This window comes from Danio rerio, chromosome 15 (genome assembly GCF_049306965.1).
Source record: "Danio rerio strain Tuebingen ecotype United States chromosome 15, GRCz12tu, whole genome shotgun sequence".
Taxonomy (NCBI): domain Eukaryota; kingdom Metazoa; phylum Chordata; class Actinopteri; order Cypriniformes; family Danionidae; genus Danio; species Danio rerio.
Window position 1 is genome coordinate 187,501 of NC_133190.1, and position 15,000 is coordinate 202,500.

The 15,000-nt window shown below is 42.9% G+C and overlaps 3 protein-coding genes across 9 annotated transcripts in view; all 3 read right to left on the reverse strand.

Moving 5' to 3' along the window:
• Nucleotides 1-75, reverse strand: part of LOC100330653 (T-box transcription factor TBX10) — an 8,140-nt gene extending 8,065 nt beyond the window's left edge. Inside the window, exon 1 of the mRNA XM_073924311.1 lies at nt 10-75. Within this exon, the coding sequence (XP_073780412.1) occupies nt 10-19 (10 nt within the window). The 5' untranslated portion in view covers nt 20-75. The remainder of the gene's footprint in view (nt 1-9) is intronic.
• Nucleotides 76-1,545: 1,470 nt separating this feature from the next.
• On the reverse strand, nt 1,546-3,982 carry apoa1b (apolipoprotein A-Ib). The gene is given in 4 exon segments (NM_001100144.2): nt 1,546-2,484; nt 2,989-3,133; nt 3,432-3,478; nt 3,953-3,982. Coding segments are annotated over 3 exon segments (774 nt in total). The 5' UTR covers nt 3,475-3,478; nt 3,953-3,982; the 3' UTR covers nt 1,546-1,898.
• A 5,051-nt stretch (nt 3,983-9,033) lies between these two features.
• The window catches only part of septin4b (septin 4b), a 48,488-nt gene continuing 42,521 nt past the window's right edge, over nt 9,034-15,000 (reverse strand). For 6 of the 7 annotated variants that reach the window (XM_073922615.1, XM_073922613.1, XM_073922605.1 and 3 more), the window contains one exon: nt 9,034-12,039. In XM_073922615.1, coding sequence (XP_073778716.1) covers nt 12,036-12,039 — 4 coding nt within the window. In that variant the 3' untranslated portion in view covers nt 9,034-12,035. The remainder of the gene's footprint in view (nt 12,040-15,000) is intronic. The other variant, XR_012390300.1, reaches the window with a different exon arrangement.

Consider the following 15,000-nt stretch of genomic DNA (forward strand, 5'->3'; position numbering starts at 1 on the left):
CTACATTACCATTCATCATGCCCTCTGGTCCAGCGCGCAGTGGTGCACACTTCAGGTCTGAGTGTGTCCGTTCACAGTCCTCAGTGGCTCCATCCTGCCTTTATATCCTATCAGAGAGCTCTAATATGCAGTATTTCAGCACCTCATCCATATCACTCCTTCACAAACCATGACCCACGATGCCTCAGACGAACTCTGTAATTACAGATACATCATCCGGCTGTGGACAGGAGAATCCTCCGGCTGATCGATGCCTCGGTGTTTTAGCTCCAGCAGAAGACTGGACTTTCAGCACCATTGTCCTGATGCTGAGGGGTCACCGCTGTGACCTTTCCCCTTCTCAGAGGCTCAAAAGCTCTCCATGTGCACTCGCATCCCAGCCTTAAGGCCCTGACAGACCTGAAGATGCATCTCCTAATAACCCTCCATGTGCATTTATGCATGATGACCATTTTTACCATCACATCACATTCATTCATTCATTCATTCACTTTTCGGCTTAGTCCCTTTATTAATCAGGGGTCGCCACAGCGGAATGAACCGCCAACTCATCCAGCATATGTTTTACGCAGCAGATGCCCTTCCAGCTGCAACCCATCACTGGAAAACACCCATACACACTCATTCACACATATACACTACTGATAATCTCTTAGCTTACTAAATTCACCTGTACTGCATGTGTTTGGACTGTGGGGGAAACCGGAGCACCTGGAGGAAACCCACGCCAACACGGGGAGAACATGAAAACTCCACACAGAAACACACACTGACCCAGCCGAGGCTCGAACCTGCAATCTTCTTGCTGTGAGGTGACAGCACTACCTACTGCGTCACCACATCACACCACACTTTATTCTTAAATCGATTGATGTCATTGCGCTAAATCTTGATGCAGGCAGTGCTGGAGAAGCTGAAATATGAAATAGCTCCATGTTGGTAAAGGGATTGAAGGTATTGCACCACATTCTTTGCTAGAGAAGTCTATGGACTAAAAAGAAATGACATTTCTTGAACATCTTATTTGCAAATATCAGTAATAAATGGTAATAAAAGCATCATGTGCTAGGCTACGTATAACGCCGCTGAGCTTCTCTCTGAGCTGCTTGTTGCTAGCTGCTCCTCCACACTTGATGCAGGGGATGTTTGTGGAGCTGCACTATTAAGTTTGAACTGGTCGGCTGAATTGTACGACTGCAGTTTTTCATTAATGTGTTGAGGCTAAACTATGGTGAGGTGTTGACATTATGGTCTGTGGCCTGAGGACAGCGCATCCATCTTACATCATTAGCAATAAGTAACAGATCACTAGAGCAGGGTCCATTGATTACCGGTGACACGTTTTCCAAATCAACTCATTAATCAAATCTGGAATATAGAAAAGTGTGGAGTCTGTGGAGGGTCACGAGGGCTGTTGTGCATTTGTCCATTAAAAACAATAATATTCATATTTCCTATATATATATATATCGCTTAAATACAATCCCCATACATGTACAACAAACACACCTCACTAATGAGACACATGCAGACACGGAACAAGAGTAGTATGAAAGTTTTTTAGTTTTATTATTTCATTTGATTGAACATTGAACATCAGTTTTTAACACAAAGCAGCTTAACAAAGGGATTTTGCTAGGCGTTTTTGAATGAACAGGATTCAGTGTTCTTAGCTGAGTTTGCCTATTAGAGAGAACGCAAGTCCTGCATGTGTGTGTCTGTGTGTGTGTGGTCATGTGTACAAAGTGCATATGAGTGTACTACGGGCCTGTATCAGTGTGTGTGTGTGTGTGTGTGTGTGTGTGTGTGTGTGAGAGAGAGAGAGAGAGAAAAGATCAGCTATGCTCTGAGAGAAGCCGTGGATGAGGGAGGATGGGATGGTGTAAAAAACGGTCGCTTTACTCCTTGCTGGCGAACTTCTGGAGGGCCTTGAAGATGCCCTCGAAGTGTGGCTTCACCTGCTCTCCCAGCTCGGTCAGCTCTTTCCTCAGTTCTCCAGACTTCACCTTCTCTCTGAACTCCAAGGCTCCCTTCTCCATCTGGTCCTTGTACTCCTGGACGTAGGGCTCCAGCATGGTCCTCAGCTCCTGCACGTTCTCCGCCACCTTGCCTCGGATGGCCTCCAGGATGGGCATCAGCTTGGACTTGGTCTCCTCCCAGTTGGGTCCGATCTTCTCCTTCAGGCTGAGGACCACAGGCTCCAGCTTGGCCCTGACCTCCTCCATGTGCTGACGCTGCTTGACCAGGTAGTCGTCCATGAAGGGCTTCAGCTCGTCCCTGTACTCATTGAAGTGTTTCTCCAGCACGGCTCTGAGCTCCTCGCGCTTGGGCTCGATGTCCTTGCGCAGGTCCTCTATGTCCTTGTTCAGCTTCTCGCGGATGGGGTTGGTGGCATCCATCACCTGAGAGCCCAGAGGCGTGATGACCTGGAAGAAGTTCTGGAAGTGGGAATGGAGGTTGTCGATGGACTGGCCCAGGAAGACTCTGCACAGAAGGAGGAGTGCGGCTGTCAGTGGAATCATTATTTCTCAAAGCCCTGATTTCATGCTAACAACTCTGTGTTTGAAGGCTGTTGAGGTTAGGGATAGCGGTGGGTTAGGATGGACTCCATATCAACATTATTTACGCATGTTTCATTTTTGTCATCAAAATGTGCTACCCATATTCTGAAGGGGAGTAAAATCTGACAAGAAAATGATCTGACAGCACTTTAAATCTCTTCACATGCACTCTCAAAAAGGGGAAAACTGAACCATTCTGGCTTAAATAGGGGAGATGTCTTACTCTTTAATAGGGCGTTTATTTCTATTAAACATTATGGCTGTAAATGTGCAAACGTAAGGGTCAGTGATGTACAGAGTTGCCCCTTTAAGGGTTCTGCTGTATTGAGAAGCTGTTGGGCCACTGCAGAGACAGATCTGGCACAGTGTAGATGTTGATGTTGTGGGGTAAATATCACAGTCTGCTCCCGGCTCTGCTCTTTCTTACTTGTAGTCTTTGAACTCGGTGTCGTCGAGGTGAGTGAGGGACTTGTGTGCGGCCTGCTTCAGATGATCTGCATAAACCTGCAGTGCAGACTTCACATGCTCCAGCTGCGATGGGGGCTCGTCCTGCAGGAACCGGGCCTGGCAACCTGCCACAACAAGCATCGTTAGTTCATCAATAGAATACATATTCTTCAGTCTCAGACAGACAGGTACGAGAGCTGTCACTGGTGTGGGACCTTTTCAAAAGACATGCATTGGGATAAACAGGTCTCATGAAACTAAATGAAAACTTAAAGTATACTAATATATCAACGTAGACCCTTTCGCTGCAAATGTGTACCTTTTGAAAATGTACCACAGCAGTGACAGCTCTGGCACATCTCAAGCAGATGTTGCTCATGAATCTGGAAATGAGGAAAGTGAGAGAAGTAAAGTGTTTTATACCTGCCAGGAATACGGTGAGGGCGAGGGCTACGAACCTCATCATGGATCTGTGTAAAACACACACACAACAGCAAAGAGAATATCAGATATAGACTGAGGAGACATGTTTGAGACACACAACCCAAGCCCAGAGAATAGTTCTGTGTATTGGGTCAGTGATTCACAGATATCAGCCCGACAGCACAGCACAGGCCTGGCTTCACCCAGAGCAGATGTCAGCCTATTAGACCGGCCTCATCCCGGATTAGACAGAGTTACAAAGGCTTCACAACCAGATTAGCTGTCCACCGCTGCATAATCTGAAATCCCGGATTATCTGGAAACCTCCAGGCCAAGACTGCTGTGCCGTCAGGCCAAAATAACTGATCAGATCTGCTGAAGCACGCTTCGACTCTCGGGTCTGCAAATCACTTTGCGCTCCTTTTAGCTGTAAAAGTGACTTAACCTGAAGTCAGTAAAGACTTTAAATATGTCCCCGAGTGTGTACCCCTGTGTGTGTGTGCCGGCGCTGGACTGCCTACCTGTGGATGTGGCTGGTCTGGGAAGAGACTGAAGACTCGGGGCCGGCGGGAGCCTCTTATACTGCAGACCGAGAGGAGGAGGACTGACCCTCAACCCCTACCCAGCCTGCTCACTGGGGGCAAAGATCACTGCTCGCTGAGGGGGCGCAAACACACACACACGCACACACACACACACACACTAACCTAACTCTGATTATAAAACTTCACTCATGCAGGACAAATCTCACATCATTCAGAATTCTTTCATCAGGTGGGAAATGTCCAGTGCTTATTATCGTAAGACATATTTCCACTCAACAGTTTTGCCGTGCAAAGGGCAGTTATTTCATTAGTTATTGACACCTAAAAAGGTCCCCAAAAGGTCTATAGACAACATTTGGGGACATTTGCTTCCCACAACATAAGTAATACAAGACACACACACATATACAGCAGTCAACATTTAAAGTATGATCAAACCCTTTCCTAACACTATTCAGCAACAGCCATTCCTGCCTTAGAACAGTTGACTTGATCCGCATCTGTGATTACCGTATGTGTGTGTGTGTTTATGAAGGTTTAGCTTCAATAGCGGCTGTGGAAAACAAGTAATGTTAGTACTAACCCTAAGGTTAGGGTTAGGGTTATTAAGGTTATTAAGTAACCTTAATAACTGTTAATAAGCAGCAAAGAGGCAGTTTATTGGGGCAAAATGCAAAGTTAATAGCAAGAATTGTGCCTTAGTGGCATTTCCTCAATCTTCATGTCGTGCTATCTGCTGTGTTGTCTTTATTTAGAGTCGTTCTGCATGGGTTCTTTCTTCCACAGTTTCTTTATATATAAATATTCTTCTATTGTCAGTAGATTTTGGTGGATGCAAACGGCTCCATCTGTCCTCTCGTACTGACCTTTGGCTCATGATTGAATCATATTGTTCTTGGAAGAGGACGCAGGAATGTAAATAATAGTATTTAAATGCAGCTTTTCTCACCATGACCTTTGACCTCGCTATCATTCAAGGAATAGTTTGGGCAAAAACTAAAATCCTGTCATCATTTACCCAGTGAGTTTCTTTATGAAGTTTTGCAGAATGTTAGATCCTGAAACCGTTGACCTCTACAGTATTTGCTTTTCCTATTATGAAAGTCAGCGGTGAGCGGTGTTCAGCGTCACTCAAGCAGATATGCTGTGTTAAACAATAGAAAGAAACCCATAAGCTTTAAAACAGTGAGTAAACAGTGAATATGAGTACATCTCGAGGGTGAACTGTGCCTTTAACAGATTTTTAAAAGATATTTATTTAGTACAACATGTAATATACGAATGCACAACAAGTGAAGTCCTCTCAGCTGTCTGAGAGCTGTCGTAGAGATATCTGAATGGTGTGGGCACTGTGATCATGGCATTAGCTCTCTCAGTCCACGGTGGGCAAACTCATTTTTTAATTTATTGGTGATTTTTGCAATGCTATTAAACATGTATGGGAAGAATGAACATGCACGCTTGCCTTCTGCACGTTTGGACAGCAGTGTGTGTGTGTGTGTGTGTGTGTGTCATCTGCAGGAGTAGGAGTTTAAGTAAATAATCAGGCAAACACAGTGGAACCTGTTCAGTGGAAAATCAATGTGAACGTGTGTGTGACTGTCCTCTCTGATACTGGTGTGTGTGTGTGTGTGTGTGTGTGTGTGTTCTCGGGGGCCGTGGGGTCCAGCTCTGCTCTGTCAGGAGTGTGTTGTAATAGTTCTCAGTATGAAGCGCTGTGGTCAACAATCACTGATTGTGGACTGGTTTAATTCCTCTACACTGGTTTCCTGTAGTATCAGAGCTCATTATATCATACATGACACTTCTACAGTTGATGAGAGCAGACTCATTAAACAGAAGCAGTCCAGCGGTGTATTAGGAGAGGGCACTGTAGTAACGTGAGCTTCATTAATAGACAAATGAAGCAAGCTGTCCCGTTGTGCTGTCTGCATTAAACACATGTGTAAGATCTCTGCAGTAATGCTCCACATCTCTGTAGTGAACACAGTAATAATGTTCAGTAAGAGTAACAGGAATATTTACACTAAACTCAAATCAAACTCTTATCCTGAGCTGATCTTCTAACCAGATAATAAGTGATCATAATACATGTGATCGGGTTAATATTGATGTGTGAAATCTGCTGTGTATAGAGCTGAAGAATAATGATGATGATAGAGGATCACTGGTGAGTGTTCTGATCAAGCTGATCCGCCAGTAGTGTTCATTATCCAGGGTTCATATTCTGACAGTAACTCTAGAATAGGACACACAGGAGATCTGCACAACCCCACATCTCACTGCCTGTCTTGATCTTTGAAACGCAACACACATTTCCTTGTGTGTGTGTGTGAGTGTGTGTGCGTGCGTGCGTGTGTATGTGTGTGTGTGTGTGTGTGTGTGTGTGTGTGTGTGTGTGTGTGCGTGTGTGTGCGTGTGTGTGTGTGTGTGTGTGTGCGTGCGTGTGTATGTGTGTGTTGTATGATGCAGACGTGTGAAGGCTGAGCTTTATCTGTGTTTTCGGGCTGAGGAACAGGAGTACTGCGCTCATCAGCGATTAAAACACTCAATATTCAGCTGCTGATCAATAGACACACACACACACACACACACACACACACACACATCAAATCAACACTGATGAACACACATAGTGAACTGATAAATACTGTATTATGCTTCAGTTTTACTACAGTAAACTGCGCTGTGTTGTAGAATAATATGTATATTATAGAGCAGGGGTGTCCAAACTCGGTCCTGGTGGGCCGGTGTCCTGCATAGCTTCAACACACCTGTGTGGAAGTTCCAGTAGTTTCTAGTATACCTAATAAAGCCTGATTGTCTGGTTCAGGTGTGTTTAATTTGAGTTGGAACTAAAATATGCAGGACAGCGGCCCTCCAGGACTGAGTTTGGACACCCCTGGTATAGACCCTTTTCACATATCTGGGTTTCTCAGTAGTGGACGTCGTCATAGTTGAGAGCACAGTGAACTGGAGAGTTAGGTTTTGTATTGAATTTAAAATATTGCTTCTCACCTATAAAGCTTTAAATAATCGAGCTCCTGTTTATCTGACCAACCTTCTGTCTCACTACAATCCAACTCGCTCTGTAAGATCTCATAACTCAGGGCTTCTGGTAGCACCTAGAATAGCAGAGTCCACTAAAGGAGGTCGAGCCTTCTCATTTATGGCTCCTACACTCTGGAATAGCCTTCCTGATAATGTCCGAGGCTCAGACACACTCTCTGTTCAACACTAGATTAAAGACCTATCTGTTTAGCGAAGTGTACACTGTTTATATTCACTATGAACAGCAGCTACGCTAATTATTCTCTTTATTCTCTATTTCCACCTGGGATACTCATCCTGAGGCCCTCAGACCACGCAGCACCACTGATTCAATCCAAGACCAGCGACGAGATGATCCCACGGTTTCCATATCGTGGACCACATGATATAATACAGACATAAATACACATAAACGTGTTTTAATAAAAATCTAAATATTAAAAACCGTCAGAGATTTAAGATGCTGATGACCGTAAACACGTCAACACAGACTCAATATCTGAACACTCTCCAGTCAGTCAGCATTTTACAGATCAGCTCAACACTGTCCTGTTTACAGAAATACTGTCAAAATGAGGAGTTTCTCCTAATGTTGTGCAGAGTGTGTGTGTGTGTGTGTGTGTGTGTGTGTGTGTGTGTGTGTGTGTGTGTGTGTGTGTGTGGTGTCCCTCATCTCAAACCCTGCTGACTGCCCTGTTTTCCTCTCTGATAGTGAACGCTGGAGCTGAATTGGGGTAAATGGCAGCGCTTTCTTGCCAAACCACAGCGCTTACAACACCCGACCTTTCACCCGTCCTCATTTCACAAGGCAAACACTGCAGAGGCCCGTATAAAAGAGCAGGAGTGTGTGTGTGTGTGTGTTCTGCAGGAGTGTGTGTGTTCTGCGCTGTTATAGAGGAGATTCTGCTGAGATGAAGTAAAGCTGAAGGTAAATTAAACTAAACTAAAGTAAAGTAAAGTAAGCAGGCAGTTGTGTATGGGGACTCAGTCATTGATTGTGTTGAAGGTTCAGGGGTCTCTGTGCAGCACAAACACACACACACACACACTCCCACACACTGATAAAGTGGGTCCAGAGGGTCAGCGGCGTCCACCACAGATCATCAGCATTACAGCAGCTCAATTAATCACTGTGTGTGTGTATGTGTGTGTGTGTGAGTGTGTGTGTGTGTGTGATGATCTTTACTGATGAGGTTTAAAACACCCATTATCACTCTGGTGAAGTGTCTTCATGTATTTGGCATTAACACACACACACACACACACACACACACACACACACACACACACACACACACACACACACACACACACACACACACACACACACAGCGCTGATCCTCCATATTGAGCTTATTCTTCACGTGTGAGCGGCTGCAGACACTGGAATATTTCCGGCTCCGCTCTCCTTCACTCGTGTTGAACTGTAGCTGTTAGAGTCCGCTTCCTCTGCTGTATAGTCAGACGCGGGTTTGTAGAGCGAGTGGATCCACTGTTCTCTGCCGTTTATTACTCCTCGTCATTTCTCCAACAGGAATCTGAAGCTAAAGTTCTAAAACAATCACAAACACAAGCTTTAACAGAGTAAAGGTGAGCAGTCTCTGAGCAGCACTGTGAACTGTGGAAGAAGTGAAGCGCCTCCAGTACTTTCCCAGATGCCCTGTACTCATCTATTGTAAAGTTCTGTTCATAACTAACACAAGCTGTATATAATGTTCACAGTACATCCGTCAGCACAGCTTGTCTATATCTGATACCTGTATATCCTGCACTTGCTGCTGCTGCTCAGACCTGCACTGCATTTCGTCGTCTTGTACTTGTACATGTGTAATGACAGTAAAGCTGAAGATAATATCTGGTATATATATGCAGTGATTATATTCAGTGATTTGGGATGTGATTAATGGTTTGACAGCACTGATAACTGTAGATATTATTGGTCTGTCCGGAGTCAATGCTCAACATATGTAATCAGCATTTAGACAGAGGGAAAGGACAGCACAGCGTCATAGGAAACATCTTTATTCATCCTCTACACGCGTATACAGCTCTGTTAATCAGGGGATCAGTCTGCTCAGCATCAGTAATAGCAGTTCCTCAGCTGTGTGTGTGTGTGTGTTACCTCATTCAGAAGCTCAGAAACACACACACACACACACACACACACACACACACACACACACACACACACACACACACACACACACACACACACACACACTGTAAAAAGCCTCTAGTTGACCTAAAGTGAGTAAACACGTTGCTCTAACTTAATTTCCATAATTACACTCAGTTCATTAACAATCAACTCAACAGTTGGATTACTCACTTATAAAGGCGCACACACACACACACACACACACACACACAGCTGAACGAAATATCTCATGGTTTTAAAAAAAAAAAGCATTATCAGACAAAAGACACACGAACAAAAGCAAAGACACACAACTGATGCAATCCATGTGAAGACCGTACAACACAAAGACACACACCATCCAAACAGACAACAGCAGAATTACATAATCCACTGTGTGTGTGTGTGTGTGTGTGTCCTCTGATATGGAGCCGGTATACAAGACAATCAGCTGGAGAGACACTCGAGCACAAGAGAGAGAGAGAGAGAGAGAGGTCACACACACACACACACACACACACGGCCTGAAACTGACAGTGCTGGATGTCCATCAGCCGGTGTTAATGCGCATGTATTGAGGCCGAGTGATCTAGAATAGAGTCTCTTCACTGACAGTGTGTCGCTGGCGTGTGTTCATGTCAATAAAGGGAGACGGACACACACCTGCTGGATGAACTGCTCTGTACTGAACATCACACCGGTGTGACGGCATGGCATTGTTCATGCTTTGGACAATATCTGTAAAGTAGACAGCCTCTCCTAAACCCGTGCGGGAGGTTTGCAGGAAACTGATTTGATTTCAGCTCCTAAAAACATCTAAAACATCCCAAACATGTTCACTGCTGGAGCGGAGTGATCACAATCACATATAGTGGCGCAGTGGGCAGCACGATCGCCTCACAGCAAGAAGGTCTCTGGTTTGAGTCTCGGCTAGTGTATGAGTGTGTGTGTCAATGAATGTGTATGGGTGTTTGCCAGTAATGGGTTGCAGCCAAAAGGACATCTGTTGTGTCTAATTAATAAAGGGCCGTTTGAGCTCTCTCAGCCACCGTACATTCCCTCTCATCTAGAGTCACTAACAGCACTGAATCTGTTATTCTGAGCCACTGTGGATCTCCTCAGCTTCTTCTGTGGTGGTCTGGACTGGTGTGGGACTGTAGTTTAATGTCCGTTATTTTACAGTAAATTTCTGTAGTTTAATGTCCGTTATTTTACAGTAAATTTCTGTAGTTTAATGTCCGTTATTTTACAGTTAATATCTGTAGTTTAATGTCCGTTATTTTACGGTAAATTTCTGTAGTTTAATGTCTGTTATTTTACGGTAAATTTCTGTAGTTTAATGTCCGTTATTTTACAGTAAATTTCTGTAGTTTAATGTCCGTTATTTTACAGTTAATTTCTGTAGTTTAATGTCCGTTATTTTACGGTAAATTTCTGTAGTTTAATGTCTGTTATTTTACGGTAAATTTCTGTAGTTTAATGTCTGTTATTTTACGGTAAATCTCTGTAGTTTAATGTCCGTTATTTTACAGTAAATCTCTGTAGTTTAATGTCCGTTATTTTACAGTAAATTTCTGTAGTTTAATGTCCGTTATTTTACAGTAAATCTCTGTAGTTTAATGTCCGTTATTTTACAGTAAATTTCTGTAGTTTAATGTCCGTTATTTTACAGTTAATTTCTGTAGTTTAATGTCCGTTATTTTACGGTAAATTTCTGTAGTTTAATGTCTGTTATTTTACGGTAAATTTCTGTAGTTTAATGTCCGTTATTTTACAGTAAATTTCTGTAGTTTAATGTCCGTTATTTTACAGTTAATTTCTATAATTCAATGTCCGCTATTTTACAGTAAATTTCTGTAGTTTAATGTCCGTTATTTTACAGTTAATTTCTGTAGTTTAATGTCCGTTATTTTACGGTAAATTTCTGTAGTTTAATGTCCGTTATTTTACAGTAAATTTCTGTAGTTTAATGTCCGTTATTTTACGGTAAATTTCTGTAGTTTAATGTCTGTTATTTTACGGTAAATTTCTGTAATTCAATGTCCGCTATTTTACGGTAAATTTCTGTAGTTTAATGTCCGTTATTTTACAGTTAATTTCTGTAATTCAATGTCCGCTATTTTACAGTAAATTTCTGTAGTTTAATGTCCGTTATTTTACAGTAAATCTCTGTAATTTATTGTCTGTTATTTTACGGTAAATCTCTGTAGTTTATTTTCCATTATTTTACAGTAAGTTTTTGTAATTTATTGCCCGTTTTTTTACGATTAATTTCTATAATTTAATGTCCGTTATTTTACAGTAAATCTCTGTAATTTAATGTCCGTTATTTTACGGTAAATTTCCGTAATTTAACGGCCTTCAACCCTTGTACCTGCAGCACATTCACTCTTATCCTACACACTTATTCCTCTAGATATGACTTATTATATTGCAAATAAACACAACACACAATACAGAAAGTGCTCATTACAGATCTATTACAGTGCCGTTTCTCTGCTCTCTGAGACCATTCACAGCGGCTCTCCGGCATCTGTATCGCTCAGCTCAGGCCCTGACTATGTGTGTGTGTATCTGTCGGTTTTAGTGGTTTATGAGGACACATATGTTATAATCAGTTTTTACTGTATAAAATACATTACACCTGTGGAGAGTCCTCATAAACCACCAATACCAGCCTGTGTGTGTCTTCTTCACCTCTCTCTCTCTCTCTGTTTGTGTGTGTGTTCTTCAGATGTGCTCATACGTCTGTCTGTGTGTGTGTGTGTGTGTGTGTGTGTGTGTGTGTGTGTGTTCTTCAGATGTGCTCGTACATCTCCCTCTGTGAGTGCATCTGCTCCTGGATCTTCTGCAGCATCTCCTGCATCCGCCTCAACTGCACAACAACACACAAACACACACACAGTCAGATATCAGCGGAAAATTAACACACACACACACACACACACACACACACACACACACACACAGTCAGATATAGCAGAAGAATAACACAAACACACAAACAGTCACACATCAGCAATAAGAATAATATTACACAAACACAATCAGATATCAGTGCAGGAGTAACACACACACACACACACACACACACACACACAGCAGTGGCGTGAGCTGATGGTCAATATTGCGCATGCATGACTGTGAGATGCTGATAGTGAGGCCATCAGGAGATCAATCACACACACACAGATCAATAGTACTACACACACACACATGCATATTCATGCACGCACACACTCACACAAAGATCAATACTCCTACACACGCACACACGCACGCACCAGCTGATCATGTGCTGCATGTGTGTTCTCCATCAACTGAACACTGATCCTGAATCGCTGGATGATTTTCAAAACTCTAATTAATTTCATTAAAGCGTCAGCATGACCATATTTCATCCATAAACTACAGAAGATTACAGCAGTGGTGTGTAGTTGCAGCCTTCACATGCTCTGCTTCAGCCTTTGCATTTGGGTTGTGACTCTTGGGCAGATCACATCATATTAAAGACACAGCGACAGCGTCAGACGCAGCAGAGCGACTTTCTGGCATCAGGTGAATCTTCCTGGTGCATTTCCCACACTCACATGCATTAAAAGGGGAAACTCTTAGGCCTGTTGGTGTGTGTGTGTGCACATATTCTATATTTATAACCATGTCAGAGGATGTTGGGGGTTGCGAGTCACTGGCATTAACTACTACAAGGGCCGCTGTGCTGAGCTGAAGCTGATGTGTCCTGCTGCAGATGATGGAGAGTTCAGACGGAGACTCTAGAGTTTATATCTGTGTTTGAGGAGGCGTCTCTCTAACCTGACGACACAATCTGCTTCAGTTCTAGTGTTTTACTGCGAAAATACAGTACAATAAGCCAGAATTATTACATTATTTATTCTTATTTATTCCTATTTATTATTTATGACTTGCCTAATTACCCTAACTTTACCCTGATTACCCTAGTGAAGCCTTTACATGTCACTGTAAGCTGAACACTAGTGTCTTGAAGAATATCTAGTCTAATATTATGTGCTGTCATCATGGAGAAGAGGAAACACATCAGCTATTAGAGATGAGTTATGAACACTGTTATGATTAGAGATGTGCTGGAGAAATCTGCTCTCTGCTAAACAGAAACTGGGGAAAAATAAACAGGCAGCGAATGATTCAGCGGGGTTAATACTTCTGACTTCACCTGTATATGAGTACACACAGTGGTAGTGGACAGTGTCCAGACCCCCTTTAATGTTTCTCTTTGTTCTATTGCAGCCGTTTGCTGACATCATTGAAGTTGGGTGTTTCCCTCACTGATGTCCACACAGCAGCTCAGCTCGTTCAGCTGCAGGGACAGGACGACTGGTTGCAGTCGAGAGAAAGATGACTGTGGCCAAGTAGAGAGAGATCCTGGACCAAAACCCTCTCCAGAGTGCTCAGGACCTCAGACTGATCTGATGGTTTACTATCCAACAAGACGATGACCCTCAGCACACAGTTAAAAGAATGAAGAAGTGGCTTCACAACAACTCCAAGAATGTTCTTGAATGGCCCAGCCAGAGCCCTGACTTAAACCCAATCAAGCATCTCTGGAGAGACCTAAAGGTTCAGTTCAATTCCTCTTTATGTCTCTAGCGCTTTCACAATGCAGACTGTGCCGCAGCAGCTGAACATAGAAGACCATAGTGAATGTAAACTGTGTCCAGCTTCCAGAGTTGAAGTTCAGTTTATTAAAACTGAATTAAATAATAATTCAAATAATTAAAACGGCCGTCCACCAACGTTACCATCCAACCCGACAGAGGAACAGCAGAGGATCCCCAAATCCAGGAGGGAGAAACTGAGCATCTCACCCAGAAAGACTCCCGGCCGGATTAGATGAAGAGGGGCTTCAGCTGAACACTGAGCAGAGGCTCTGATGACTGAGGAGTGTGTGAGAGCTCAGTTTTCTGTTTAATAAATCTGCAGACAGGTCAGTACAATAATGAGCAAAACAAAGAGCTTCAATGACTATAGCAAACGGCTGCAACAGAACAGAGACTGAAACATTGAAGAGGCCACCGAGATATGAAGCGTGCGGTTAGTGTGAACACATCCAGAATCCAGCAGAAACTGTTCAAATTCATCCTGATTTAATGCCAACAGCAGACACACGAGGCTGATCACTGCACTACAGGGACAAACCGCTGTCAGACATGAGGGTGTAGGAGGACTACAGTCAACACTTCATTTATTTGCTTCATTTCAGACCATCACACACACACACACACGCACACACACACACACACACATTGTACTACAGTATGTCAGTTATAGTGTGTGTATTATATTTATTGAACAGAAGCAAAGCCAGTTCTGTTTTGAGTCTGAACTTCATTAATACATATAAACAAACAAACAATAAATAAAGAAATCTGTGGCTGAATATATATATTGGGTCAATTTATTGGAGTGTGAATGTAGGGATTATTTGAACAGTCAGTTTGAGCATGGAGGAAGTGTGTGGAGCTCAGCATGTGTACAGTCTGCTAGTTAAATCTCCTATACGGTTTAAACACCATCGGGGAAAATAACAGGGTAAAACATGGGTAAAATAATGTTCAATGCTCTTTAGCATAGTCAATATATTCATGACAAATGGAAACGCAAACCCTTATTCTGATCTGCACTCATGAGCACATATCAGAGATAAGGTAAAGATAATAAATGAGTGAAATGAAGATGACAGAGGAGAATTAATGAGTGTCAAACTGGACCTTCAGTACAGTCTAATATTACAGAGAAACAGTGATTATCTCAAAACTACTGACACCTTCTGCATATATAAAGACATTTATACTTTACA